Raw genomic sequence first — 27,024 nt, forward strand, 5'->3', positions numbered from 1 at the left:
ACACAAAGTGGGTAATTTTAGTAAGTGGTTACAGTTTGTTTTGGTCAGTACTTCCAGGCTGGCTGGGAGATTTTCCTCACATTTGGAAAACATGTATGGACAAGTATTAATTCAGTATTTGGTTTTGTGACAGATGTGCGGCCTGGGTCCAGCTCTATTTAGCTTTGTGGAATTTACTTCAGCGTTTCACAGATTACTTCGGGGCCTCTCTGGTCGCCTGAGACCAATTTTGGTTTGGCCCAAGCCGTGACGAAAACAGAACTCTGATTCCAGATGGCAGAGACCCAAGATGGCAACGACAGGCACCCCTACCCCTGTGAGACATTTATCTTTATAAGGAATGTTTTCTTTCCTGTGGTAGAAATTACATTTTATATTAAACTCAAATAGATCGGGACAAGTGCAACAAGGTCTCATTGTATTTTCTATTTTTTACCTATCATGTTGTGTTTTCAGAGTAAGATCAGTAAGATCAGAGTTTGACGTTTTTCTGTTAGACATTTAAAAGCTCCAGATGCCTATCAAAGGTCATGAGCTGGAGAGAAGCCCCCATGTCAACAGCAGTCAGTGTCCCCAGAGCCTGCATGTTGACTTACGGGATGAAGAACTCTGGCCTTTCCAAAGTTTAACTTTGGATTTAGAGTAGCTGATGGTTAGTTTGATATCTGAATTTGTCTTTCACTGCAGTGCTTTTTAATCCTCCCAGACAAATCTAAACACTGCTTACAAGTAAATGCCTCTATTTAAATGTTGCTTCCAGCAGCAGTTTGTGGGTTCCTGCTCTTTAAACCACAACCAACAACTAGTGGGATTTAAAATTCACAGAGTTGAGAAGCATTGCTTTCAGAGGTTTTAATTCTGTTTATAGACAGGGTGAGAGCAACCAAACATTCATGTCCTCATCTCAAAGCATATCAACTGCAAGAAAACTAAGTCATTGGTCTTCCCTTTTCTGTAGTAGAGTAAAATGTGGTATTCGTGTTCATAATACAACTTTTGGTGTCTAAAATGAGTTTCTTTAGGATTCATCAAAGGCAGGAAGAGTTGTAAGCAAATGTGAAAGGCCACACCCACTTTCATCAACCAAGTGTTTTACAATAAGATTAATTTATTAGTACTTGCCCCTGAGTGTGAACTAGTTTTGGTGAGCAAATGGATTCAACTTTACAGGCCAACTTCTGAACAAGATAACAAAACAGATCCAACACCACCAGATTTAACATTCACATAAATCACTACTATAAACAGCATTTTATGCACATAATGTCTCTTATGATGATCGCTATGTCAGATCAGGCAGTCATAGAGCCATGAATTAGTGTCATCACTTGACTGACAGATGTAACAGTTTACATGGAGGGATGCTTTAACTCACTGCGACGTTGATGATGACGTTGGTTTACTAGTATGCATGATATAATCTGTATGATATCAGTATTGGCAGATATTAACAAGTTGTGACCTGCACATTCACATTCAAATAATAACTATTTAATAATAATTTAATTTAAACTAATTATGCAACATTACGATACATGAAGCAAATACTCGGAACTATTTCTTGAGTGAACCACTGGGCGGAGTGACACAGTGCAGCAGCCATGTCTGGAGTGTAGTTCCGGCTTTGCATTTAACTTTAAAACATCTCCGTCTCATAATGTTCCATGATCATTTTATAGCGTGGTGAATGTGCAGGTCACAACTTGTCCACGAGAGCGTTTTGGAGTTGTTGGATTGTGTATTTGATGAGTTTGATGAGGGAAAGCAAAAATTCTGTCTGCTAACTCTCACTGGAATTTTAGCATCGTTGGCATAATAAACATGATTCCAACAATGAGAACAAACCAACAGAAAACAGGAGGGTTCTACCCCCTTTGAGACTCGAACCCTAATAAGTGACCGTGTGCTTTATACTTCTGTAGTTAGCTACAAACACATTACTCATTTTAATATTTTCTGTATGTTTGCCAAATGAAAATCTTTCCATTACTGTCTTTAATTTATCCTCCAAATGTGATCCATCTGCCATAACTTCTGTGAATTACCTTTTGTAGAGCCATGGCCCATACCCCAGTGTTTGGACTCTTAAGTCTGCAGTCAAGAGGTTCATGCATAAGTAAATGCAGAGCTAAGATGATCTGCAGCAGGAATGATCAGAGGTAGAAGTACTCTGAAGTCTAGCTTAGTGCTTAAAGAGAATAGCAGCATGCTAATGAGGAGAAGCTTCCTCTGCTGTCTTTACACCACATGGCTGTTTGGTGTCTGTGCTAGTTTTCATGCCTGGTTGAGACGAGTGCAGCAACAGGCAGAACCAGCTTCAACATCAAAGAGCTGCCAGTCCAAAGGAGTCACACACTTTCATATAACACACATTAGGCCCATTCAAAAGTTTCTGCTTCTAATCTCCATAAATGTACAGTGACTAAGTGTACCTCAGCAGTAGGACAAGCTTGTGTTCACTTCATTTCGTTTCACTTTTGCAGAGATATCCAGTTTTTAAATGAAATATTCAAGATGCAGTAAGTAGGATTGAATTCAAAGGGGTTAGTCATGATGTGATAAATTACAGGGCTTTTTATGGGTGCATTTTAACAAGTTGACATGTTGTGTGTCAGAATCACAGCTGAAAATGATTAAAGGATGGCTGAAGTCTCTTTTGCTTGGTCATCTTTAGGTCACTGTGACACTGTAACTGCAAATGTAGAATAAAATGAATCCGTCACTTAGGCACTGTCCAAAATCATTCAACACAGATGGCAGGCTTTTCAGCCATTTTTCATAAATAGTCTTTTCTATCCTGTAATAGAGTTTGTTTATTTTCAGTCTGTTAAAAGGAATATGTTAAGATGTAATACACTTGAATGGGAAATGGTAGATTATTGCACAAATCTGATACGATGTGGTTCAGTAGGACATAGGTCTGCACAATTCATTGATATTGTGTTATCACAGTAAAAACATTCACAATAAACACATCGTAAAATACTGAATTTATCACAGTAAGTGTGGTATATAACAGCTGAATGCTGTAGTTAATTGTGATCATCTCCCTTTGTGTTGCGTATCTTTAGAGACGACTGAGTGTCAGTACGTATTGTAAATGGAAGGTCATGGGTGTGATCGCCAGCTCCTGCAGTCACATGTCAATGTGCCCTTGGGAAAAATACTTAGATTTTTGTACCGTCTTAACCATAACTAGCTTCCTGTTTGGATACAGATGTGCTTTTATTTTGAAAGAAAATAATAAATTATGGCAAAAGACTTTTGACTTGTCAACTGAGCTACCTGTGAATTTTTTCAACTGAAATGAGATATTAGGTTGTCTTAGGGTCTTATTTTCTATCTATCTATCTAGATAGATGAATGGATGGATGGATAGGTGGGTTGATGGATGGATGATGGATGGATGGATAGGTGGATGGATGGGTGAATAGATAGGTGGGTTGATGGATGGATTGTTAGATAGATGGGTTGATGGATGATGGATAGGTGCGTTGATGGATGCATGGATAGGTGGATGGATGGATGGATAGATAGATAGGTGGGTTGATGATGGATGGATGATAGATCAATGGATAGATAGGTGCGTTGATGGATGCATGGATAGGTGGATGGATGGATGGATGGATGGATGATGGATAGATGGATGGATGGATGATAGATAGGTGGGTTGATGATGGATGGATGATAGATGGATGGATGGATGGATGATGGATAGATGGATGGATGGATAGATAGGTGGGTTGATGATGGATGGATGATGGATGGATGGATGGATGGATGATGGATAGATGGATGGATGGATGGATAGATAGGTGGGTTGATGATGGATGGATGATAGATGGATGGATGGATGGATGGATGATGGATAGATGGATGGATGGATGGATAGATAGGTGGGTTGATGGATGGATGCATGGATGGATCGATGGATGCATAGAAATTTTACCATCACTTGTCCCTAATAAAATTTGCATTTATATGGCACATGAAACCTGGACCACTACAAAAATAAAATCTTGATACCTGGGTTCTGCAGTAAATGATCATTGCTTAACAGTTATACAATGGTGCATCTCTAGCATGTTCTTAACGAATGTATGAATACATATGAAAGTATAAACTTAAAGATTATGGTTTCATTGTCTTTTTTTTTCCTTTGTTGTCCTGTCAGCTTCTTATTTTGCAAATTATCTTCCTTAACATTTCCCTCACTTATGTCATAAATGGTCTTTGCTGATGCAGTGGGTCAAATTTGCTAAATTAGAATTTCAACATTGGCATCAACATTTCCATTACTATTTTGCCCCTGTCAGCAGAGTCAGTTGTTTCTGAGTGCAATAATGCAGCATCTAAATGTGATGTAACTGCTCATGTTTTGGGGCTTTTGCTCAGTTTCATTATGCTTCATTGGCCCTTACATCACATTTGTAAACAGCTGTGTATCCATACTTTCACTGTGCTATTGTATGTATTCCCATTTCGCAAGAAAATCCTAAGTATGTGACGCCCTACGCTGCATTAAGCTTGCTCTATATTTGTTGCCAAACTCTGGAAATCAATTTGATGGAGGACAGTTGTTACTCTGATTAAAATCTCTAAACGCTCACATGGGAAACTGAATTGGCTGAATTGTAAATTGAGTGTATTGTGGGGATATAAGCGTGGTCCTGGGAACTGCAGGTGGCCATGTATCTCAGACAGGCCACTTAACTTAGTTATCTGGTGCTCTGCGTTCAGAGCCATCTGTTTGGGATTAATGCGATCAGGTTATATCAGAGCCCCTCAAGACAGAAGTGTGAGGTCTACAGTCTACATAACCAACCTTATATTGCAACGCTGCGGTGTGTCAATTATTTATTAAAACACCCGGTTTTTCTCTAATTGAGTAATGGAATAAGGTTGGTTATTCTATGTGGGTTTTGAAAAGTTGGATCATCAGGTGTCTCATCTCACGGCTTTGATGTGAATCCTTGAATCTTGACTGAAAGTTGGCATCAACCATTCTCTGTTATCCTGCTTGAAGAAGTCCAGCAAAAATTCCTTCTTAAAAACTTCTTTGAGGGCTGGATCCGTATCCCTCAGAAACCAAAAATGAGCATGGATTTTAGATGCTCTGTTGTTGCTCTCTCTGCATCAGGGGTTTATATTTGCCCAAATACATCAAGAGCATGTGTGCACCTGCAAACACCACGGTGTTCATTTCTGTTTACTGCTCAGCCTCTAATCTGGTTAGGACATTTATTTTCAGATTGAATAAGAAGCCCATACAAAGTCTCTCTTTGGAGTAAACAGGGGAATTTGCCTGTTTCTGCCCTAAGCTGATGATGTTGTGTTTCAAGTAAAGGCTTTGAGATTGTCTCTCTTTTGTTGTGACAACATAAGGAGAGTTCTTGTGTGTATACAGTCCAAACCTCTGGGGACATTTGTGGAAATCCTGAGGGTGTGTTTGTACTTTTGTTGAGCGTTTCGATCCGTTTGTGTATGAGACGCTTGTAGTTTTTTTTTTTTGTTTTCAAGAGCATGAAAAATATTTGACATATTCATTACAGATAGTCATCCTCTATCTCCAGCCCACCATCTCTCTTCTGCTGCCTTTTTTAAAAAAACACATTACAAACATGCACACACTCAAACATTCACACACTGGTTTGGCAACATACCAGCCAGGGTTCAAAAATCCCGGTACTAGAGTTTTCATGCCATTCACTTTAGACAAAATGTTGTAAAGAAGATTGATTGAAATGGAGTTTTTATGTGTGTCCTGTGCCTGCATGTCTTTTTCTCATTATTGATGATATCATCTTCAGAGGAAGCACTCTGTGCTCCGGTCGGGGGTCAAGTGACTTTCCCAGGCTGGAGTGTGTTTCTGAGCATGTAGAGGATGTGTGTCCATGCACGCGTGTGTGTGCGTGAGCCGAGGGTGGGGAAGTCCAGAGCTCAGGGCTCCATTTCTGATGTTCAGTCTTTGCTGTGAACGAGCGAGGAGAGAAACCTCTAACAGACTTACATGCTGGCTTGCCACACACATCTAAAAGACACACAGAATGCTGCTGGAGCAGAGTGGAGGAATGCTTTAAAGGTCTATGACCCTGCAGAGCGAATTGTACAGTACACTATATCTAAACCTCAGTGACTCAAGCTACAGATAATGCTGTTTTACAGTGTGCTTTCTCAGAGCCTCGTTGTTCAACCAGCGCACCCTACAGCACCAGAAAGTTACATCAATGCCTACTGCTGTTTCATGCTACCAGCCTGAAAAAGCTTTATTGGCATGACTGCAGAAAGTACGGGGTTTCCAGAGCATTTTAACAAAACAACTGTAAGCAAACTTAGGGGATATTTGTACGTGTTCATATTGAAAGTCTTCTTATCAGTTTCGTATCAGACATTGTGTGCTGCCTGTCCATGGTTCAAAGGTGGAAAACATAACGATAACTCACTGACATATTTAGGTAGAGTTTTATGGCATCTGTGCCTTACTGAGTCTGCAGTGTTTCAATCAACTTCTCATTTTAACACAAATGCCTCTTCTTTCTATTCCGTAAGATTTCAAACCAGATTTATTTTGTACATTTTGCACATTTACCAACAGTAAAAACCCAATGCAAATCAAATGGATTGGAAAATATAATACAGGGAATTTATCATTGCATAGCATGCATGATTGACATGGCCAGACGAAAACCGCATTAGAAACTGTTCAGGATCAAACAGACGAGAGAGGGAAACTCAACTGCAGTTAAGAGGCGTCTTGTGAAAGCAATGTCCGTGACCAACATGGAAAACTTTCAGCGTCATGGATTCAAGAGAAAGACAAACCTACATGACCTATGAGGGGGGGGTTTGGCTTTTTCGCCTTTACATGTCTGACAAAGTTGGATCACTGGGCAGCTTGGGTTCAAGTCTGGCTCCTTTTCCACATGTCTCTTCCTCAATCTTATATCCCTGTTTCTGACTCTATCCACTGTCCTCCTCCTGGTACATGAAAACCTCAAAAATATATCTTAAAAATAAAAGATCCTGTACAAGGCTTTTCATTTGAATGTTAAAAAGGTCACACACTCAAACAATGTACACTGAGTCCAATGTGTTCGTTTTTCTGTTCATTGAAAAAAATATTGTAACATTCTCTCATTCTCTCTTAGGAAGAATTCTCTCAAACTGCAGAGAAAACAAGTAGTGAAGATAATTCTGTGACTCTTTCCTTCCTTGAAAAATAAAACTCAGTTGACAGAGATTTTAATTCAGGTATTTTCACAAGTTTGTGCATCACAGTGCTGAGTCAGTGTGCAAGGGCCTGTAGAGTTAGGGTAGCCAATGCTTTAGGTCCTGTGTTCAGAGTCGCTGTTTTTCTGCTGGCAGCACCCACAGCTTTGGTTTCAGAGCCCTCCTATTGTTGTTAGGTTAGGTTCAAAAGTTGAAGTTCCTTTCTTGATTTGGATTGGCCAGTGAGAGAGAAGTATCACTGATGAGCGCAGTGCTGTTCTAGTGACTAAGAATATGCTTAGGGTGTTGAGCCCTGATAACACTGGACTACATCAGCTGTCTATTGAAAAACAGTTGGAAAAATATCAAAATTACATGGTTTTCCCAAATCATTTATCCTTACTGTGGACACAGGTCCTTGCTAGTGCATTAATAAAGCATTAGAAGTTCTCTTTATAAGTGACATATGAGGAGTTAATAATGCTTTGAAGATGATGTGATAATTATTTTCTAATGCTAATGTGAGTAATTTTTTATAAAATGTAACTAAAAAGGTGATTCATGGGCTAACATTATTTGTTTATTGTTTTTTTAAGTCTTAAGTTGTCTTTCAGATAAATCTGCCGTGGTTTTCTCTTTTGAACTGATTCGATTAGCTGCATGAAGATGATTAAACTGTAGGCTCATGAAAACGAAAAGCATGAGGGACACTGGCTTCACGTGTCCTCACTCATGCATCACAGTGAACCCTCTGGGCTTCCTTTCTGCTGCTCAGAGCGCAACATGACGAGAATGTGCCCTTGCCGAGCAGCCACGAGCCGCGCTCATCATCTCTAACCAGATCACATCTAATGGCTCCTCGGATGTCTGAGGAATTTTTCTCTCCGCAGTAAATCCTGGGACACCAAGTGTTATCAATTATGTTTATTGACCCCTCCCAGGTCAGGCAGAGTTCATTTTGTGCTTGTGATGTGACATGTTTGGTGGAACTCTCATTTTTTTCCTGGTCCCTTTGTCATGTGTTTGTTGTTGTTTTCAGATCAGTGCCAACGTGCTGATCTTCCTGTGCACTAACATGATCGGGATCTGCACCCACTACCCTGCTGAGGTCTCCCAGAGACAAGCCTTCCAGGAGACCAGAGGATATATCCAGGCCAGACTGCACCTGCAGAGGGAAAACCAGCAGCAGGTACACACCCACGCATACACATTTGCACACATTTACACACATGCTCAAACAAATAAGCAAGAGGCACAGCCTTGCCAGTGTCCTGTAGGAAAACTATACACAAATGCAAAGGAGCAACAAATGGGCATCTGCATCATCTGGTCTCTTTTTTTCTCTCAGTTTTCAAGTGCAACAATATGCTCTGAAGTGTAACACGTATCTGCACTCCTCTCTATTTGACTAACACGTTCCCACGCAGATGCCAACAAGGCAGAGTGACTCATTGAGATTCTTAACAGAACAAATGAAAATGAATGGGCTTCCCTCTTTCTTCCTCTCTCTCTGTCTTTAATTTCTCCTTCTGTTTCTCTTTTTCTCCTTATTTCTTAGGAGCGCCTACTGCTGTCTGTGCTGCCAAGGCATGTTGCCATGGAGATGAAGGCTGATATCAATGCCAAGAAGGAAGATATGATGTTCCACAAGATTTACATACAAAAACACGACAATGTCAGGTAAATACAGAAAAACACATTTCTCAAAAACAGCACAAAAACACGCTCAGGAAAATGTCTGGAGCTCTTCGTCTCTGCACTAGTGGCTTTGACCTCACTCCACTGACTGATGTGTCAGTTACACAGTCACTCCAACAGCTATTTCCCTGCCAGCATGTATTATGCATGTTGTTGTTTATTGACACTGACAGCAGTGGCTGCAGTAATGATATTGACTCAGGCCCACTGCTGCGCTCTCTTTACTAAATGACAGGAGGAAAACTTCAAGTTTGCTGGCCCCCTGTGTCAGCCCTCACCACTGGATCTCACTTCCTTGGGGGGAATTGCTCAGTACAAAAATGTGATTGAAAGACCTCATCTATTAGCCTACTAAACGTACCAGCCTGTGACACTGACGCCTGAACAAGTGGTTCAAGGCGAATAAAACAAGGTTACCTCAGAGGTGTACTTACTTGAATAGATGCTGGTGAAACACTTAGTAAGATTAACTGTTGCAGTGCTTCAGCAAGGTTTAAAGTTGAATACAAAATTCAGGATTCAACTAAAGTGATTGATTCAAACTTAATTAAAACAGCCCAGACCCTAAAAATACACCGTGTACATTGTAACCAAGATTTACTTCTATAGGCCCTATTGTACACTTGGTGCAAAGGGTGTTAGCACGCAGCACAGAAGTCTTTCCTATTCTACTTTACCCAGCACTAGTGATGTTGCTAGGCATGGTTCTCCTACCCAATTAAAGGCAAAGTGAAGTAAATACATTCAGTAAACCATCTTCATTCTGCAGCAGTGACAAAATCACACTGTAATGATGCAAAGTTGGATTGCAGAATCTGGGTAACATAAGCAGTGCTAATATCTCCAGCCTTTTCAGGTGAACATCCTCATTCCTGAGCTGAATATAGTCAGACAGTACTTCAGTTATGTGGGAATAACCTGACACAGTCTCTGGACAACTTAATCCCCATTTTCTACATCAAAATATGGCTAAACCGAGCTGTTCCTGGAGAGGCTATCAGTGCTAACGCAGTTTGCGGTTGTTTAAAATGGATAACAGAGCATTGTCATATACAATGAGAGGAGAGACAGGTTACAAAAAGTTAAATAACTTTTGAAGCATAAATCTTTTGCTGTTCTTATGATGCTATTCATGCCTTTGTAGCCCTTAAGTTAGCTTTTCTAAGAGCCTCATTGCTCATAATGGAGAGAAAGAGAAATGGAGATGCTGTGATGTGACCCTGTGTGTCACTTTAGAGAGGAATTGCTTCGAATAATGAGATGATTAATGCTGACACAAAGAAGCACAAGGTCTTTTTTGTAAATATGCGAGTATTCTGAAGACTTGTCATAGAACAAGTTTGTATAAAAATAAGTCTTTGTCAGTATTCTTTACTGTTTGTCACACATAATAATCTCTGAATTTTAAGTTCTGTTTAGTTTTTTCTTTTGCCTTTACAATCCTATAACTTTGTTTTTTAATTTAAGCACACATATTCTTAAAGCCCAGGTTGTCCTGAAAAGAAGGGTGTTTAGAGCTTTACTGTGCCCCACAGGGTTGATGTTTTACAAGCTTTTTAAGACAATAAGTCTAGGAGATACAAAATGTAAAAAAAAAAGAATAAAAAAAACTCAGGGCTCAGGGGGTTAAACACATGCATCCCTAGGAGAGCTGAAAGATGTAAAGCTTTTGTTTATGATTTTGTATCTAACATACACAGAAACATAAGCAGTCACACGCTGTCATGCACTGTAGTGGTGAATTTTTGATAAATTGTACGCGTAACTGTCACTTAATTATGCAACAAAATGTTACTTACAACATACAGAATGCCACAGATATTTATACTGAATGTCCAGTTTCCTTAACACAGAAATAAGAGAGCATACTAAGGATTGCTAGCAGAGAAAATCAGTATGTAAGTGTTTGATTTCTACCTTTAGTTTGCATTGAGCTCACAGATGAAAAATGTATACAAATCCTGACTGATCCTGTCAGTGTGTTCTGATCATTTGAATAATGATTAAGTTTGTGCTTAATGCAGAAGTGATTACTGCACCTTTATGATAATTTCTAAAGTTGGAAGAATAGTCCCATGAAATGGAATTTAAATCCTTCAGCAGCATTTCTCCAAAGTTCAGTCTCTTTACAGTTAAAAACTAAGATACAGTGTGTGAATGCTAATGCACAAACCGGTGCACACACCTTTCATAAAGGTAATGAAAGTTGATGCTTTAATTGGTTTAAGTGTTGTTACACCCAAACTACAGGCATGTATAATTGAGGCACATAATCCATCCTTGGTGTGCAGCTGGACTGTGTGACGGCAAGATAGGAAAATGAAGACGGCTTTGCTGCTTTATGCCATCAAAGTGGGGCCTCATTTGTTTATTTTTTGTTTTTCATTTTACTATTTTATTATGTGTGTGAACTAAGCTCTTTAGTTTTGATGTAAGTAGTTTTAACTATAAGTTTCAGCAGCTTATACAATCAAATTTACAATCATCTAGAGTTTTTCTCTTATTATTTCCTCTTCCCTAAAGCTGTATCTCTACAGTTCATACATTTAAAACAATGAAATTGACAAAATCAAAACATGATTCCAGCTTGAGGGTGTGTGTGTGTGTGTGGGGGGGGGGGGGGGTTGGTGACCTTGTCTTTTTTTTTATTTTTTATTTTGTATGAATAAAATTTTATTTTGGGAAGAATCCTTACTTATTGTGGTAACTGGGAATTTAGAGAGTTTAGATAGATTTTGCCTCTTTTGTTTTCTGTTGCTTCAGAGCTCAAGTCATTGAAAAACAAATGTCATATGAAATTCCTTATGATTTGAATTGCTGTTCATTCTGTGTAAGACAGAGACATCATAGTCCCATATTCTTTGGGATTGGTTTTTACTGTTAAAAGGACTATAAATACCAACGTCAGTGCTAAAAGTCTCCAAAGCTGTGATGACAAGACACAAACTGAATGCCAAACCTACATCCACTTGTTCCCAGCTGATGCTGTTCATAATTTGTGTGAAATGACCCTTTGAAGACACTCTGTTGCATCATGGCTCACAGCACTAGTCAGGGTGGGAGATGCAGTCAGTCTCTGGACTTGTGTAATTAAAAATTTGTTCCCCCTCCAGTGGACAACCTCCCGGGACCAGCAGTGCCATCTGTCACCCTTAACTGGAACTGTTGGTGTTGTTTATCCTCGCCTTTCAATACTATCAAAAGTTAGCAATGAAAGGCATGCAGACAGGGAGACGGGTGGGGTGTTGGTGTTCTCAGGGGGGCGGGCTGGAGGAGGTGACCTACATTGGCCTAGATTATGAGAGCCAGAGTTGAACAAAGGTCTGCCTTACTCCCTTTGCATGGCAGCTGGATGGTGAGGAGAGAGGAAGGATTTTAACCATGTTTACTAATACTATAACATCACTTTATCTCATTCTGTGTCTCTGTTTTCGTTCCTTTCCCCCTCATTCCTCCTCCACTATCTTGTCTCCTCCCCTCCTGCAGCATACTGTTTGCAGACATAGAGGGCTTCACCAGCTTGGCGTCTCAGTGCACGGCCCAGGAGCTGGTCATGACGTTGAATGAGCTGTTTGCCCGCTTTGACAAGTTGGCCTCGGTGAGCGCTTATATTCTGCATTCTGTTTTCACACCACAACTTAAACATAAGCTCTGCTGGTTATGAAACAGACAGTCTGTAGCCCTAACGTTATTATAACAAATCCACCATGACTTATTTGGGCATTATGGAAGATTATAGTGAGACTAAGTCATCTTAACCTGTAACTTCTGGACTTGACAAAACTGTGAAATTTGAAGTTTAATATTTAGTGTTCGTGTTTGTGTTGTTTCTGCACAGGAGAACCACTGCCTTCGTATTAAAATCCTTGGAGACTGTTACTATTGTGTGTCAGGGCTGCCTGAGCCGCGGGCTGATCACGCTCACTGCTGTGTTGAGATGGGAGTAGACATGATCGAGGCTATCTCGTGAGTCAAACACATGAAAACGACCCACATTATCTAAACACTGATAGTCAAAAAGTAACACCAGTGTAGGTGAAGTTTAGATTAATTGTTTTGTTTGTGCAGCACAGGTGTAGCAGAGATGCTGTGAAGCTGAAGGTGACACTTGTTTTGACAACAGTGTGTGTTTGTGCATTTTCAGCCTGGTGAGAGAGGTGACGGGCGTGAATGTGAATATGCGGGTGGGCATCCATAGTGGGCGAGTTCACTGCGGGGTGCTGGGCCTTCGCAAGTGGCAGTTTGATGTCTGGTCCAATGATGTGACGCTTGCCAACCAAATGGAGGCCGGGGGGAAGGCGGGGTAAGTCCTGCCTACTCCACTTGCTACCAAACTGATGTAGGCTCCTTTAAACTGTTTAGTTTTTTTGTTTTTTTCTCTGTATTTGTACGCAGGCGTATCCACATCACCAAAGCTACACTGCAATATCTGAACGACGACTACGAGGTGGAGCCGGGATTCGGAGGAGAGAGGAATGCATACCTGAAGGAGAACAACATTGAAACCTTCTTGGTGCTGGGCTGCAGCCAGAAGAGGGTTAGTGACCTCCTCCAAAAGTCACACTGGTGCTATATTTCACACATGCAGTGTAATTTCTTGTCACCTAGCATAGAAGTCCTTGTCTCTTATCACTGTTGTTTTTTTTTTTTTTTCCCTTTCAGAAAGAGGAGAAAGCCATGATGGCCAAGATGCAGCGAGCACGTGCAAATTCTGCTGAGGGGTTGATGCCACGCTGGGTGCCCGACAGATCCTTCTCCAGGACTAAGGAGTCCAAAGTCTTCAGGCAGATGGTGGGATACGCTCAGGGAGCACTTAGTAGAGCATATGGCACCTGTTCTTCTCGTCTATATCTGATGCCCTTGTCTCTCTCTTTCTCTCTGAAGTCAAACCATAAATATTCTTTAAAAATATTCCCTCAAAGAAACTTTTTATACACAATTCCTTGCATGTCAAAGGTCCGTTTTTATGTCAGAATTCTGACCAAGATTTAAATCAATCTCTTATCTTTTTTTATTTTACTTTAGGCAATGTTTTTTTTTTAACCAAGAAAATCTAATTGAGATTAAGAATCTCTTTATCAAGAGTGTCCTCAGCCAAAGCAGGCATTACAAATAACAGTCACTGTGAGACAGTGAGCAGCCATACTGTACATACAAGCATAATAATACTTTTAAAAACATAATGTGATTGAATAAGCACATATTTGTCAAAATTAGGTTACAGTTACTAAAAGTATAAATCAGAACATCTACAACCAGATGTGTCTGCCTCCAAGGCATTTAGTATTCTCTTAATAACATCCAATAAGACAAGTCTTTAAGTTTCAGGTCTGTAATCTGTTCCAAGCAGATGGAACAGCATATTTAAATGCCCTTTTTCCAAGTTTAGTTGCGACCCTTAGAACAGACAGTACATAAATATTTCATAAGCAAATAATTAGTCTGGGCTGTAATATCTCAGTTGATACTAAGTTTAGTAAATACAGTTTCATAATGTTTATGTCCTTTAGTGACACTGTATCATTTATTTTTGGGTTAACTGCATGAACTCAAATTTAAGCTTATGAATTTGACCTTAAACAAAAATATCTGATTTTACTTATTTTAAGACACATTCACCCTGTGAGTCAAGATAAATATCTTATTTGAAGACATGAGATGTTCTTTATGTAATAGTTTTAAATCAGGAATTAGACAAACACACTGGCTTAAATTTGAGTGTTTTAAAAATCCTTGAAATCTGAGTACAACATGCGTGTCTAGTAAAAATCCGTAGTTTTTGCAATAATTGCTTCAGCTTATCTGCAACTACAAGTGCAATTTAAAAATTAGAGTATCAAGTTTTTTTTCCCTGTGCTTTACTTCAAAAAGTTGCAAAGTTTAAGAAGTGAAATATTCCCAAACTTTTTTTGTTTTAACGTGGATGATTTTCTCAGAAATCTTGTATATTTTTAATGTTCTAATATTTTGTCAAAATATAAGAATATTGTGGAAAAGTCCAATTTGCAAAGGTTTCCTGAGCCTTCATCCTCTCACTCTGGTTCGGTACACACAACCACAATCATGGGGAGAACTCCTGACTTGACTATTGTCCAGAAGACAGTGACTGACACCCCTCTCAAGGAGAACAAGCCACAGCAGGTCCCTGCTGAAAGGGCAGGCTGTTCTTAGAGGCAGTATCAAAGCATTTTTATGGAAAGTTTACTGGAAGAGAAAAGTATGGTAAGAACAGTGCACCAGCAGCAGGAATGACCTCAGCCTTTAGAGGACTGTCAAACAAAGCAGTTTCAAGAACTTAGGGGAGCTTCACAAGATGTGGGTTGAGGCTGGAGTGACTGGATCAAGATCCACCACACAGACAGGTCCAGGAAATTTCAGATGAAAGTAAATTTTGATTTTCATTTGGAAATCAAGGTCCCAGAGTCTGTAGGAAGAAGATCAGAGAGGCATAGAGTACAAGGTACTTGAAATCTATTATTATCAATCTTCATAGTCAGTAATGGTTTGAGGTGCCATGTCACCTGCTGCTGCGGGCCCACTGTGCTTTATCAAGTCCAGAGTCAACACAGTCAGCTGTCCAAAAGGAGATTTCAGAGCGCTTCATGCTTTCACCTGCTGTGAAGCTTTATGGAGCTACCGATATCTTTTTCCAGCAGACTTGGCACCTGCCAATGGTGAAGCCAAAACTACCAGAAACTGGTTTGCTGACCATTGTATTACTGTGTTTGATTGGCCAACCAAGTTGCCTGGCTTGAACCCTGTAGAGAGTCTCTCAGGTGTTGTCAAGAGGAAGATGAGAGACACTAGACTCAGCAATACAGGCGACCTGAAGGCTGCTATCACAGTAACCTGTACTTCATAACCTCCAGCAGTGCCACGGACTGATTGGCTCCATCTCATGTCACATAGATGCAGTCATTTGTTCAGAAGGAGCTCCAACCACCTACTTACATAATAATTTCTGTATTATAAATCAGCTTCTTGGACTAATGATTGTGATATTCTAATAATTTGAGATAGTAGATTTTTGAGTTTTGAGAGCTGAAAGATGTAATCATCCAGATTAAAACAGAAAAGTCTTCAAACAATTCACTTTGTATGAGAATAATTTAGTTTATATGAAAGTTTCACTTCTTGAATTAAATCACTGGAAAAAATGAACTTTCGTGATTTTTTAATTTTTTAAGATGCACCTTTATATAGTAGGTTAACTGTCAAATTAAAAAAGGAAACAGGCCCCATTACTAATGTTCATTGTAAAGGTTTTCACATGGTGCATAATCTTTTTCTTGCTGCTGTTTGTTTTTATTCTTTTTAACATTGTCTGTGCCTAAGTGATGTGCCTCAGCTACCATCCTTTAAACTTAATGTCTTGCCATAAAAATACTGTCATGTTGACACACTTAACACTTTGCATGAAAATATTATTGTCACGTATGCATTTTAGTGCAAGGAACTCTGCTCAGAATAGGTCTCATATGGAGACCAGTTTGGATATATACACTTGTTTCTTTCTGAATAACAAACATGCTTTTTTTAAATATCAAAAGTAATTAGTGTACACATAATAAGAGTGCGAGCAAAGTATTGATCTATTCTATTCAAACAACAGGAGTTCAAGCAGGACTTTGAGGGATTCTCTGTGTATCCTTTACTACTGAAGCTAATCTGATGAGGCTGCAACTGCCCATATCTTTCTCACCCGCTGTCTCTCACATCTCCCCTCTTTTAAGCTTCAAGTCTCATTTCCTCATCTTTCCTACATTCTTTCCCTCTCCTCTGCCTTTTGTCTCCCCAGTCTCAGAGGGTTTGGCCCTAGGGGCAGTGAGGGTGTAATTTGAAGCCTCTGAGCATTAATTAAAACATCAGACTGGCTCTTGGGATTAGCTGTGCAGATGTCAGAGTCTCTGTCTATTTTTCACATCAGCTGTGGCTGCACAAAAATCTCCCTCTTCTTGTCTCTATGTTTTTTGTGACATTTTTAACTTTTAACTTTCTGTGTTTTTTCACAGGGCATTGATGAAGCGTCAAGCAAAGACAAGTAAGGGTTTTAGCCTGTTCTTATTACAAAATCAGCATTTGTTATTAGACTTGCAGACTGTCAATGTTACGGTCTAACTTTAGAGCCCACTGTTGATTTTATACTGCCAGATCCAATGCAGAATTAATGCCACATTAACTCTGAGCTATCCTGCCTGTCAAGGCTTAGGCCAACTCTCTCACACGCATTAGCACATATAAAAACATTCACCAGACAGTGACCTATCAGCTCTTTTCCTCTAGCCGCTGCACTCAGGAGGCCTTGAACCCTGAGGATGAGGTGGATGAGTTTCTTGGACGGGCCATAGACGCACGTAGCATCGACCAGCTAAGGAAGGATCATGTCAAGAAGTTTCTACTCACATTTCAGACTGCTGACCTTGAGAAAAAGGTGAAAGTTAATTCAAAATTTGATTCTGAATTGATTTCTCCTTAAGTTGGTTATAAAGAAGAATCTTTTCATGGGTTTTTTTTATTTACAGTACTCCAAAAAGGTTGATGATCGTTTTGGGGGCTATGTGGCCTGCACACTCCTTGTTTTCTGCTGCATCTGTGTCATCCAAATTATCATTTTCAAATTGTAAGTTGCTCTTTCAAATAAGTTGCCCTCTAGTTTCCTAGTTCCTCTGAAATGTGCATAGGAAATGTGGATTTGATTAGTTTACGCTGAGTTAATTAAACTTGTGCATCCTAACAAGTCTGTTTTTCTTGTCTTCTGCAGACCACCACCTATGATTGGCCTTTACATCACCATCTTCATCATCCTTGCCAACATTTTCTTCATCTGTGCCATCTACTCCTGCATCAAAGTGAGAAACAGATACATTCGTATCTATCTGTGCAGATATATTTCAGATTAAAGTCATTAGCAGACGTCTTAAACTGGCACCATTAAAGGTATTAACACTCTTATCTGATCTACTCCTCACTGTCTTGCTTTAAGATCTTCCCAGCTGCCTTGCAGACCTTAACCAAGAAGATCGTCCAGTCTCGTGCAAACAGCACACTGGTGGGCGTTCTTACCATCCTGCTTCTCTTCATTTCCTCCTTTGCTAACATGGTAGGTGCTACAGCTTATTTTGACATTTGTGTATCATAAAACTAGTATATAGTAACATTTTTTTTCACTTTTTCTCACAATGAAAATTAGTAAAATGTCTATGTAAAGTGCTTAACAAATTTATTAGACCACCACCCAAAGTAAGGTTTATGCCACAACTGCCCTAAATTAATAGCATTGGTAATTACCAAAATCATTTTTTATGTTTCTGCAATGGTTAATACACCAATATGTAGCAGCTCTTTAACCCAAATGATATACTTAATGCTAAAATATAATTATTATTGTTATCCATGAATTTTCAAATTTACTGATTTACAAAAACCTGAAAAAATTATAAAGCACATTATTATTTCTTGATTAATATGTCAAATTACAGTTACTTACTTGCATTCCTGAACAGAAAAATTAGTTTTAGTGGTTGAATGTTATGCTCGATTAAGTTCTGACTTCTCAGAGAAGCTCAGTGAGCCGGCTCAAATTTGGGTATATAAAGGGGAATTCAGTCTGAAATCCCTCATTCCTGTTCAAAATGGTAAAACGTGGAGAGCTCACTGAAAATGAAAGAGTCCACATTAAAGCACTTCATGATGCTGGATGGTCTCAGAGACAAATACGAAAAATTTGATAAGCACTGTATGTCCTGTTTAACTCTTACATACTTTAACTAAGAGTTTATGATATTAAAAAACCTGCACATTCCTGGCCTTTTAAATGTTTTAATAGGGTTTACAAAAACAGGGTTTACCTCATTAGCATTATGTACAGTATGTTTGTCTGTATTTGGTCTTTTGTTAAAACCACTATTGCTTAACTGAATGACCAATTTAAGCCTTGAAAACCATTAAATCCTTAAATCATAGCTCTTTGTCAACACTGAAACCTCACTTATTCTACCAACATCCTAGAACATGCTTTTTAAAGGGATTTTTCAGTATTTTTAAAGTTGGGTTGTCTGAGGTACTTGGCAGTAGTAGTGGCATCAGTCTCCAGTGATTTCAGAGAGCATTACCCTCTCAAACAGGATGTGCTTGGGGAAGCTAGGTGATACAGTGTAGCAGATGTGTACAGTTTCCCAGTGTAATTTAGCAAGTTTTGGGTAAAAATGGGCCACAAAACAATGAGGAATCGTACACAATATTGAAAGATTTTGGAGTGCTTTATTTTTCACCCAGAAAGCCTCAGTGTTTGGCGTATTTTGCAATGCAAGCTTTGGCTACCAGCTACGTATTCTTCTGCCTCAGTGTATCTGTACAGCTGTTTTTGCCAAACACAGAGGCTACCTGGGTAGAAAATATGTATATTTACTTAAAGAAGTTTAAAATTTAGCCAGCATTGTTTTTTGGCCCATTTTTACTTAATACTTGGTAAATTATGGGGTGAAACTGTACCCATCTGCTATGGTGCATAGGCTGGCCTCTGCAAATGCATCCTGCTTGAAGGGCCAATGGCCACTGCAATCACTGAAGGCTAATGGCACTGCTATTGCCAAGTACCTTATGCAACCTAACTTCAAAAATACAAATACATACCTTTAAGTTGAAGTGTGTGAAAAATGTTACTCACAGATACTAAGCTATACTATATGCTGTTTTTGATAGAACCAAATGCAGATAATTTTAATGAAACACTTTGATTGTAAAGGATCTTGGACAGGTGTTATCTTGTGTTTATACAGTACATTTAAAAAGTATTCAGACCCACATTCACTTTTCCAATAAGTTCATTTTTTCTCTCATTAATCTACACCCAGTACCCAATTATAAAAAAGAGAAAACAGAATTTTATACATTATATTTTTTGCAAATTATTGAAAAAAGAAAAACTGAAACATCATGCTGACATAAAAATTCAGACGCTTTACTCAGTACTTAGTTGAAGCACCTTTGGTAATAATTACTGCCTCAAGTCTTTTTTGAATATTGCACAAGCTTTTCATACCTGGGTTGGAGGATTTTCTGCCATTTTTCATAGCAACTTTGCTTAAGCTGAGTCAGGTTTGATTGTGACCATCAGTGGACAACCCTTTTCAGTTAGAGTCCAAGTCAGAGCTCTGGGTGGACCACTAGGACATTTACAAAGTTGTCCCTAAGTCACTCCTGTGTTGTTTGGCTGTGTGCTTAGAGACATTGTCATGTTGGAAGGTAAACCCTTGGCCTAGTCTTACGTCCTGAGCACTGCAGGTTTTTACTGAAGACATCTCTGCACTTTGCTCAACTCCATTTTCCCACAACCCTGACCAGTGTCCCAGTACCAGATGCTGAAAAAACACCCCCACAGCGTGATGCTGCCACCACCATGCTTCACTGTTGGGATGGTATTGGGCAGGTGATGAGCAGCGCAGGGCTTCCTCCAGACATGACGTTAAAATTGAAGCCAAACAGTTCAAACTTGGTTTTATCAGACCAGAGAATCTTGTTTCTCACGGTCTAAGTTCTCCAGGTGCCTTTTTGTTAGCTGGTTCTATCTGGAAAGTTGACCCATATCGCACAGGATCTCTGGAGTTTAGTAAGAGTGACCATCAGGTTCTTGGTCACCTCTCTTACTAAGGCATCCCCTGATTGCTCAGTTTGGCCGGGTGACCAGCTTACTTGTCATTATCAGGACAGTGAGTGTGAATTAATGAGAGAAAAAATAAATTTAAACAATTACACCATCATGCTGCAATATAACAAAACTGAAAAAAGTGATGGGGTCTGAATACTTTCTGAATGTTTGTATCTTATTTTCTATATGCATAGTTTTAGCTCTTACATCAATCAGTCGGACTGTCTGCTAGCAGAGTATCAGCCTGGTTGGGTTCTCAGTGGCATTTTCCAATCCATAGCCATGACTGACAGATTTACTTGATGTTGTTAAAAAATACAGAAGGATTTTCTGCTTATCAGACAGAAAGGATGAATAAACCTTTGATTTTTAAAAAACAGTCCGTTTTCTGTGATTGTTGATCTTCTCAAGCACTGTTTGAATTTAACCGGTTGGTACATTGTAATAACCAATAGTATTGGCAGATTAAGAAAGCAACATTGTTTGGGAAGAGAGGCTGCGGGGGTGTACAAATAACTATTTTCCAAAGAAAATTTTAAAGTTGTATCTAACAGCCACAATTACTCCAATGAATTAAACAAATTTGCCAAATTGAATCTATGTACATGCTTTGGAACTGTGGCTCTCTGTTTGCATACTACATACATATATATATATATATATATGTATAAAATTTATTTTTCTGTGGTATGTGTTTGCTTCTCAGTTTTACATGAAGATGCTAAATGACTTTATCATTCTTGGTCTTCCAGTTTACCTGCAGCAGAGAGAATCTGTACGACTGTTTGGTCAGTAATCAGAACACATCAGTGACTGACTGCCTGCTGTACAACCTGACCCAGACAGCAAAGGATGGTTTGATTCTGTGTAACAAGGATGCCAGGCACTGCCATTTCCCTGAGGTCTGTCCCACAACATTCAAGGATGTGTGTATTTTGTTTCTGTGTGCATGAAAAGTATGTTTGACTACTTGCCATAACTTCTTCCTCCTCCTCCTCCTCCTCCTCCTCCTCCACACTGACTGTGCCCTCTTTGCTGCAGTATTTTAGCTACAGTGTACTGCTGACCCTGCTGGCCTGCTCCGTGTTCCTCCACATCAGCAGCATCGGGAAGCTGGCTCTGATGGTGCTCATCGAGCTCACTTTCATCCTCCTGATCGAGTGGCCACAGGTCTTCCTGTTTAACAACTCAGACTTGCTGGTCCGTGCCAACACCCTGTGAGTTCCTACAGGAACAACGACGCAGACACGAACACGAATATACTCTGAGGGGCCCGGTCACCAACAGGAACAAAATGAAAACCTACCTGAGCATTTTTGAAGAAGATTCTGACATTTACACAAGTTTTCTTAGTTGAAATTTGCTTTTGGCAAAAAACTCTGAGAGCACTCCTACGCATATTTGACATCTGATACGACAGGACAAAATTATTAGTTTTGCACTTACCAGCCGTTAAATATGCTAGATGAAGAAAGCCACAATAACATGCAATTATGAATTTCATTTCACTGTGTTTTTGTTTATAATATTAAATAACATGCTCAAATAAATGACTGAATTTGATCAAGTTTTACTTCAGCTATGCAAGCTAATCTTAATCCGATCCAGTTGTTCATTTAAATTTAACACCTTTGTACAAAAAACATTAACCATTTGTATGGCACTCGTTTAAACAGTTTTGTCACTTATCTATATATTTTACATGATTATGGTGAAAATCAAGGTCAACAAAGTGACCATAAGTGGTTGCTGGCCAGGTTATGGTACAAAAAGAGTTTATGCATATAGATATTTTATTTATGGAAACATAAACACAAAGTCAAATGAGTATTTACTCACACATTAAAAGATATTCACATACAAAGTATCTATTTTATACACATAATTATTTTGAGGCACATAATGAAACTTCAAAGACAAATGGGCATACTGCTTTTCTATAAAACTTGGGGCATGGAACAGAGGCAGGTTAGACCTCCAAGAGTCATCTGGGATAGCTTCAGTGTCTCCTGACAGACTCAGGGACATTAGAGTAGGTGATGCTGCCTTTAGCATCTGATCCTTTTTGAGGCAAGACATGACTAGTTTCAGAATATTCTAGTCATGGTGGTATCACCAGTTTTATCTTCTAATTCCAACAAGAAAGTTATAATGATCCGGAATATTTAATCATTAAGTTAATTATAGCAGCGACGAGGCCAATAATAAAAAAATAATAATTTATTTAATTTTAGTTTAATAAAACTGTTATATTGTTGTAAACAGTCCAAAATAACATACACTTTGCGATTGATACCATTTATTTGTTGATATCATTCCATCAGAAAGCCCAAAAAAATCACAAATATTGAATTTCTAAATGAATATTAGCAGAAATAAGGCTAACAATAATGCTGTTTTAACATAGACATCATTTTTAACGGGCATATGCCCTAATATGGCTCCTCCATTTTTCCTGCTTAAATCTCAGTAATTGCTGGAAATCCTATTCAAACCAAACCCATCGTGACATGAAGCACTACAATTCACTTCTATAATGTGTGAGTTTTATCATCTTATCATCTTATCATGGTTATTTGTGGTGTTTGGGCCATTTGTTTAGGACCAAAAGAAATGTGGGCCTAATAAAAGTTTTGGAGGAAACAGGAAGTTTGAGATGCTCAGGTTGTTGCTGATTGGTCAGATGCTGTTATGTCACTCTTTGTATTGTTGACTGACCTCCACTGATTGGCTGAGAAAAATCAGACTGGTTCTACTGTATCACAGAGAGTTGGAGGAGGCCACGAAGGAAGTGTGGTTCCTTGCTCCATCAAGTGTTCAGTGCCTTTAAAATGTGTTACATTTTTTAGGTGTCAGCATTAAGAATGAAAGCAGGTTTCCATCAAATCATATCCATTTTGAAAATATTTTAGATATTACCATATATATAGTGTGACTCTTTTGTTTTGCAGTATTTTCCCCCTTAGATTCGGTGTGAGTTCTTTCCTGATAATAGTGTGATGTACAACATTTCCAGTGACAGTACTGTCTGAACTCATGATAAAATCAAATGTGTCTGTTTATAGTGTACTCAGTATCCACATTTATGGTACTTAATATCCTGTAATTAAATTAGCCAGTTTGTGTTTAGTTTTGAGCAGCACTACATCCATTTCAGAACTCAGTATTTCTAACTTTGCATCACTGCATTATTGTTTGACTATTTTAATTTGCTGTCTCTTCTGACATCCCTCTACTTCTCTTCTTTCCAAACTGTGCATCTTCTGTGTGCACATGGCCTTGCAGTCTTATACCCTTATATGGGCATAAAAGAGCCAATTCTCTATGCTAATTAGGAAAAACGTGCAAATAAAATTCCTCAATTGAAGGACACAGATGAGATCAATTCAGACATTTAGGGACATGTGAAGTCGACATAGGTTGTCTTAGGATTTTTTTTTTTTTTTTTTTTTTTTTTGTGATGTTAGAAAAAAATTTAAAAGATATAGGTGAATGAGGCCCAGTGTTAACCCAGTTTTCAACCTGTGAAGTTAAGCTCATTTGTCACAGTGCTGTAGTTTACATTAAACATGACCTACTTTTTGACAAAAATTTTCATAATTTTGAAGAACTTGTTTCTCGTGCTCTCAATTTAAATATGTTCTCCTTTTTTCCTCAGGCAATTATCAACCTTTAATAACTCCCTACCACGGTAAGTTGTGTTGTTTTGTATTGTACTGCCTTACTTCAGTGAACGATATGATCTGCTGGTGACTTCCTCTTGTGTTTTGTTTGCAGGCCTGGTTCCAATGAAACTGCTGAACAGTGGTGAGTAGCTCTCACTTTTTTCATGTTTTGTGGTCCAGGCTTCAAAGATGTTATTTCTTAAAGGCTCAGACATTCATGCTGTTTCTCCTTTTCCCTCCTCAGCCTGGAGACCGTGACCAAGGTGTCCCTGAAGATCTTGACCCCCATAATCCTGACAGTGTTTGTCCTGGCTCTTTACCTGCATGGCCAACAGGTGGAGTCCACCGCACGCCTTGACTTCCTCTGGAAGCTGCAGGTAAAGGACATTTGTCTGTATAATAGAGTCAAAACTAACACTACTGATCATTTAAAGCCATCAAAACCATTTCATAGCAATAAACAGAAGAAATAGTGACCCTGAAGATGGACCTGCCAAATAAGCTCTTGCTTAAGCCATCTTTCATGTGTTTTTCACCTGTGCTTTTGACACAAAACTTGCTGACATTTGAAAATCTATTTAATGAAGGCCATTAGCAACAGCTTTGAGTACATCAGGCCGTGAACAGCCGTGTATTTTTCCTGTTGAACTTTAGGCCACAGAGGAGAAGGAGGAGATGGAGGAGCTGCAGGCGTACAATCGCCGCCTGCTTCACAACATCCTGCCAAAGGACGTAGCTGCCCACTTTCTAGCACGGGAGCGTCGGAATGACGAGTTGTACTACCAGTCATGTGAGTGCGTCGCAGTCATGTTCGCCTCCATCAGCAACTTTTCAGAGTTTTACGTGGAGCTGGAGGCTAACAACGAGGGGGTGGAGTGCCTGAGACTGCTTAACGAGATCATCGCAGATTTTGACGAGGTGAGAACATAAACATTTGGGAGAAAAAGATCAATGTAAAACAATTACTCATAGTTTTAATGTGATGTTTATGGCCTCCTTGAGTAGTTATTATACTTAAAGTGCTGCTTTTTTCCCCTTAATTCCTTTCTCTAAAAACACGGCTGATTATTCATCTCTAGATCATCAGTGAGGAACGGTTCCGTCAGCTGGAGAAAATCAAAACCATCGGCTCCACCTATATGGCAGCCTCCGGCCTCAACGACTCCACCTACGACAGAGAGGGTCGCTCACACATCCTGGCTCTGGCTGATTATGCCATGAGGCTCAGGGAGCAGATGAAATACATCAATGAGCACTCCTTCAACAACTTCCAGATGAAAATAGGTAGGCATGAAAGATAGCTGAGATAAACTGGAAATATTATCTTATAATCTCATATGGATTAGCATGTGTTGCAGAAATCTGTTTAAAAAGTTAAAAGGGGAACCAGATATGATCCACAATAGGTAATATCTGTAAAATGGAATAATGATACACAGTCTGGTGATGTTTTCTCAGGGTTAAACATGGGGCCGGTGGTAGCGGGGGTGATTGGCGCCAGAAAACCCCAGTATGATATCTGGGGGAACACAGTGAATGTTGCCAGTCGGATGGACAGCACAGGAGTGCCAGACTATATCCAGGTACTATACTGCTCAGGACATCTTCAGCAGCTTTACGTTGAAAAGTATTTTATTGTTGAGGTCATGCAATTTGGCAAATGAAAAGAATAAATAAAAAAAACAAATGAGTACGCCGAGTGAGGAATGTGCCATTATATTGTGCAAAAAGCATGCACAATATAATGGCATAACATCCATGTGTGATAAGGAAATTCTGCTCAAATCTAGCCCAACTTCTGAATGTTTTCCACCAGTCTTACAGATGTGCATCCCTCTAAAGCATGCACATTTACAAGAACTGTTTGTTTTGTCTGAAAGAGGCTGAGTCATTTGCTTTTGCTACGCACGTACATATCCTAGCTGCACAGTCCTTTGGATAGTGGATTTAGGTTCAGACATCTGCTCTGCAGGAGTGCCCTCGGCCTAGAATCCCTGTCTGCATTGAACATGCTGTTTCCATCTTTAAAGGGAAATTTTAATCACAGTCCACTCGGTCAGTTAAGGACATGATTTCCACAGCTTTATTTATCATCTCACTCATGGATGCTAACAATTGTGGTAACACAAAACGAGCTGAGCATGGTTGTGACATTTTTTACTCCAAATTAAATCCAGAAGTTTTCTGTTTGACTGATTACAGAACAATGCTGCCATCTGTTGTACAGACAGAGTCATTGCATATAAAATTGCAGTTAACAATACACACTTGGTATCTGTTTGAAAAGTCTTTAACGTCATGACTTTAACATCATCTTACATCAGAAATCCTGCTTTGAAATGGTAGTGATTTATAAACTTTCCCCACATTCAAAACAGCCAAACAAATGCATTTTAAATACTGACTGATGGAATGATGAACTGTTTGGATAAAAAAAATGAAAAGAAAAATGATTTTGTGTGGAGTGATGTAGTTGTTATGTCTTTAAAATTTCTCTGCTCAACCTTATTTCCTCCCGTTTATCACATGAATAATCAGTATGACAATGATTTTCACTTTTTAAATCAGTGAGAGTAATGTTGCAATCATGTTGATCTCTTGTTTTGATGAACGATCAACAGGCTAGTCAGTTTAAATGAAGATGACGCAAAGAATTGTGGGTTGTCTTTTCATCTTTCCTTTGGTAAAGGATGGTCCAGTGTTTCCTATGCTAAAGGAGATTATAAAGGAAGCAGTAAAGCTCCTCTCCTTATCATTTTGAGAATTCAAACAGCCATTATCATGGCCAACACTGAAATACTTCTG

The 27,024-nt window shown here is 39.2% G+C and overlaps 1 protein-coding gene across 2 annotated transcripts in view; it reads left to right on the plus strand.

Moving 5' to 3' along the window:
* Positions 1-27,024, plus strand: part of LOC121517296 (adenylate cyclase type 6-like) — a 57,255-nt gene that overhangs the window by 26,608 nt on the left and 3,623 nt on the right. For both annotated transcript variants that reach the window (XM_041798981.1, XM_041798982.1), the window contains exons 4-23: positions 8,249-8,398; positions 8,768-8,889; positions 12,394-12,505; positions 12,746-12,873; positions 13,052-13,210; positions 13,303-13,444; positions 13,570-13,698; positions 16,920-16,948; positions 17,191-17,338; positions 17,430-17,527; positions 17,669-17,756; positions 17,891-18,007; positions 21,307-21,456; positions 21,596-21,771; positions 24,213-24,245; positions 24,332-24,361; positions 24,464-24,596; positions 24,874-25,137; positions 25,299-25,503; positions 25,678-25,802. In XM_041798981.1, the coding sequence (XP_041654915.1) occupies positions 8,249-8,398; positions 8,768-8,889; positions 12,394-12,505; positions 12,746-12,873; positions 13,052-13,210; positions 13,303-13,444; positions 13,570-13,698; positions 16,920-16,948; positions 17,191-17,338; positions 17,430-17,527; positions 17,669-17,756; positions 17,891-18,007; positions 21,307-21,456; positions 21,596-21,771; positions 24,213-24,245; positions 24,332-24,361; positions 24,464-24,596; positions 24,874-25,137; positions 25,299-25,503; positions 25,678-25,802 (2,538 nt within the window). The remainder of the gene's footprint in view (positions 1-8,248; positions 8,399-8,767; positions 8,890-12,393; positions 12,506-12,745; positions 12,874-13,051; positions 13,211-13,302; positions 13,445-13,569; positions 13,699-16,919; positions 16,949-17,190; positions 17,339-17,429; positions 17,528-17,668; positions 17,757-17,890; positions 18,008-21,306; positions 21,457-21,595; positions 21,772-24,212; positions 24,246-24,331; positions 24,362-24,463; positions 24,597-24,873; positions 25,138-25,298; positions 25,504-25,677; positions 25,803-27,024) is intronic.

Source organism: Cheilinus undulatus, linkage group 11 (genome assembly GCF_018320785.1).
Source record: "Cheilinus undulatus linkage group 11, ASM1832078v1, whole genome shotgun sequence".
NCBI lineage: Eukaryota > Metazoa > Chordata > Actinopteri > Labriformes > Labridae > Cheilinus > Cheilinus undulatus.